Here is a 1394-nt window from a genome sequence, read left to right as displayed (position 1 = left end):
ACATAACATGGTTACTTACTGTATAGAGCAGCTCTTCAAAGTATTGAATGGCTTTTCACAAATTGGGTGTCATATATAGGCTCCAAGCCACTCAATGACTTCAATGTTAGAAGGGAAAATACCTGTATGACTAGAGAAAATACAGAACATGACAATACAACTTCCGTTGCAATGCATAATTTACTTCTTGGACATTTTACCTATTGAGTGGATTAATGTATTCAGTATAGAATTTCTTAATAAAAGAAGTATGAGCTGTCATATGCACTTCAAAAGATTTTGAAACTATACAAGATTTAGAAAACAAGACTTGTTTGACACATTTTTTGACTATCTGTATCTTTTTTATGTACTGATACATAATCTGAGTCAAATTAAATATGTAATAGAATAAAAAAGACATGAAAATCATGTGTCGAGAAAAATGAGTCTGTACTAATTTCATTTTTTTATTAAAATTAATAAATAACTAACTTTATATTCCACAAATGTTTAATTTTAAATCATTATTCATTTAAAAACTAATAAACATTTCTACAGTGTAGTGATGGCCAGAGGAGGGGGGTAGGGGCTGGTAGAAGGTGGGTAAAGGGGGGGGGACCATTGGGGGACATCTGTAATAGTATCAACAATTTAAAAACTATAAGTTAAAAGGCCACTGCATTTTATAAAACAATTCATAAAATCTAAAAAGTAGAAGGAAAGATTATCCGCTTACCTCATAGTAGTATTGAAATGCTTGCGACTTATCTCCTTCACTATCATATAATTCTCCTAGTTTAGACAGAGCTCTAGAATCAGTTGGAACAACACTGATCAGCTGCATTAACCATTCAATAGCTTGATTGGGATCTTCCATTAATTCGTATCTTGGACAATTTCAGTTAAGGATAACTCAGTTATTCTGAATTCACTGATCAATAAGCAAACCTAAAAATAACATTACAACAAAAATGATTCAAATGATTCCCTAGGCCAGTGGTCGGCAAACTGCGGCTCGCGAGCCACATGCGGCTCTTTGGCCCCTTGAGTGTGGCTCTTCCACAAAATACCGACTTCTGCGCATGGGCCACGAAGTTCAATCGCACTGTACGTGCGCGCCCGAGGGGGTATTTTGCGGAAGAGCCACACTCAAGGGGCCAAAGCTCGGCATGTGGTTGGCGAACGGGATTGAACCCTTCTGCCCCTATTCAGCTGTTCCTCTTCTTGGTAGGGTTGTTTGGCAAGCCCTTAGGTTAAAAAAAAACCCAAGAAAGCACCGTATGTACACGAGCATCCCCACCCAGCGAGCTATTCTAGAAGGGGCATTTCAGAGAATATCACCATAGCGAAGAGAGTGTCCAATGATCTCTTTTGAACCATTAATGTATTTTTTAGGAGGTTAGGGAGTAGCC

General features: G+C 37.7%; 1 protein-coding gene across 1 annotated transcript in view; it reads right to left on the bottom strand.

The window, feature by feature from the left end:
* The window catches only part of IFT88 (intraflagellar transport 88), a 160377-nt gene that overhangs the window by 74515 nt on the left and 84468 nt on the right, over positions 1-1394 (bottom strand). Inside the window, 3 exon segments of the mRNA XM_006085499.3 lie at positions 20-117; positions 119-130; positions 719-869. Coding sequence (XP_006085561.1) covers positions 20-117; positions 119-130; positions 719-869 — 261 coding nt within the window.

This window comes from Myotis lucifugus, unplaced genomic scaffold, assembly GCF_000147115.1.
Source record: "Myotis lucifugus unplaced genomic scaffold, Myoluc2.0 scaffold_19, whole genome shotgun sequence".
Lineage (NCBI taxonomy): Eukaryota > Metazoa > Chordata > Mammalia > Chiroptera > Vespertilionidae > Myotis > Myotis lucifugus.
This window is presented reverse-complemented; position numbering and strand designations above follow the sequence as displayed.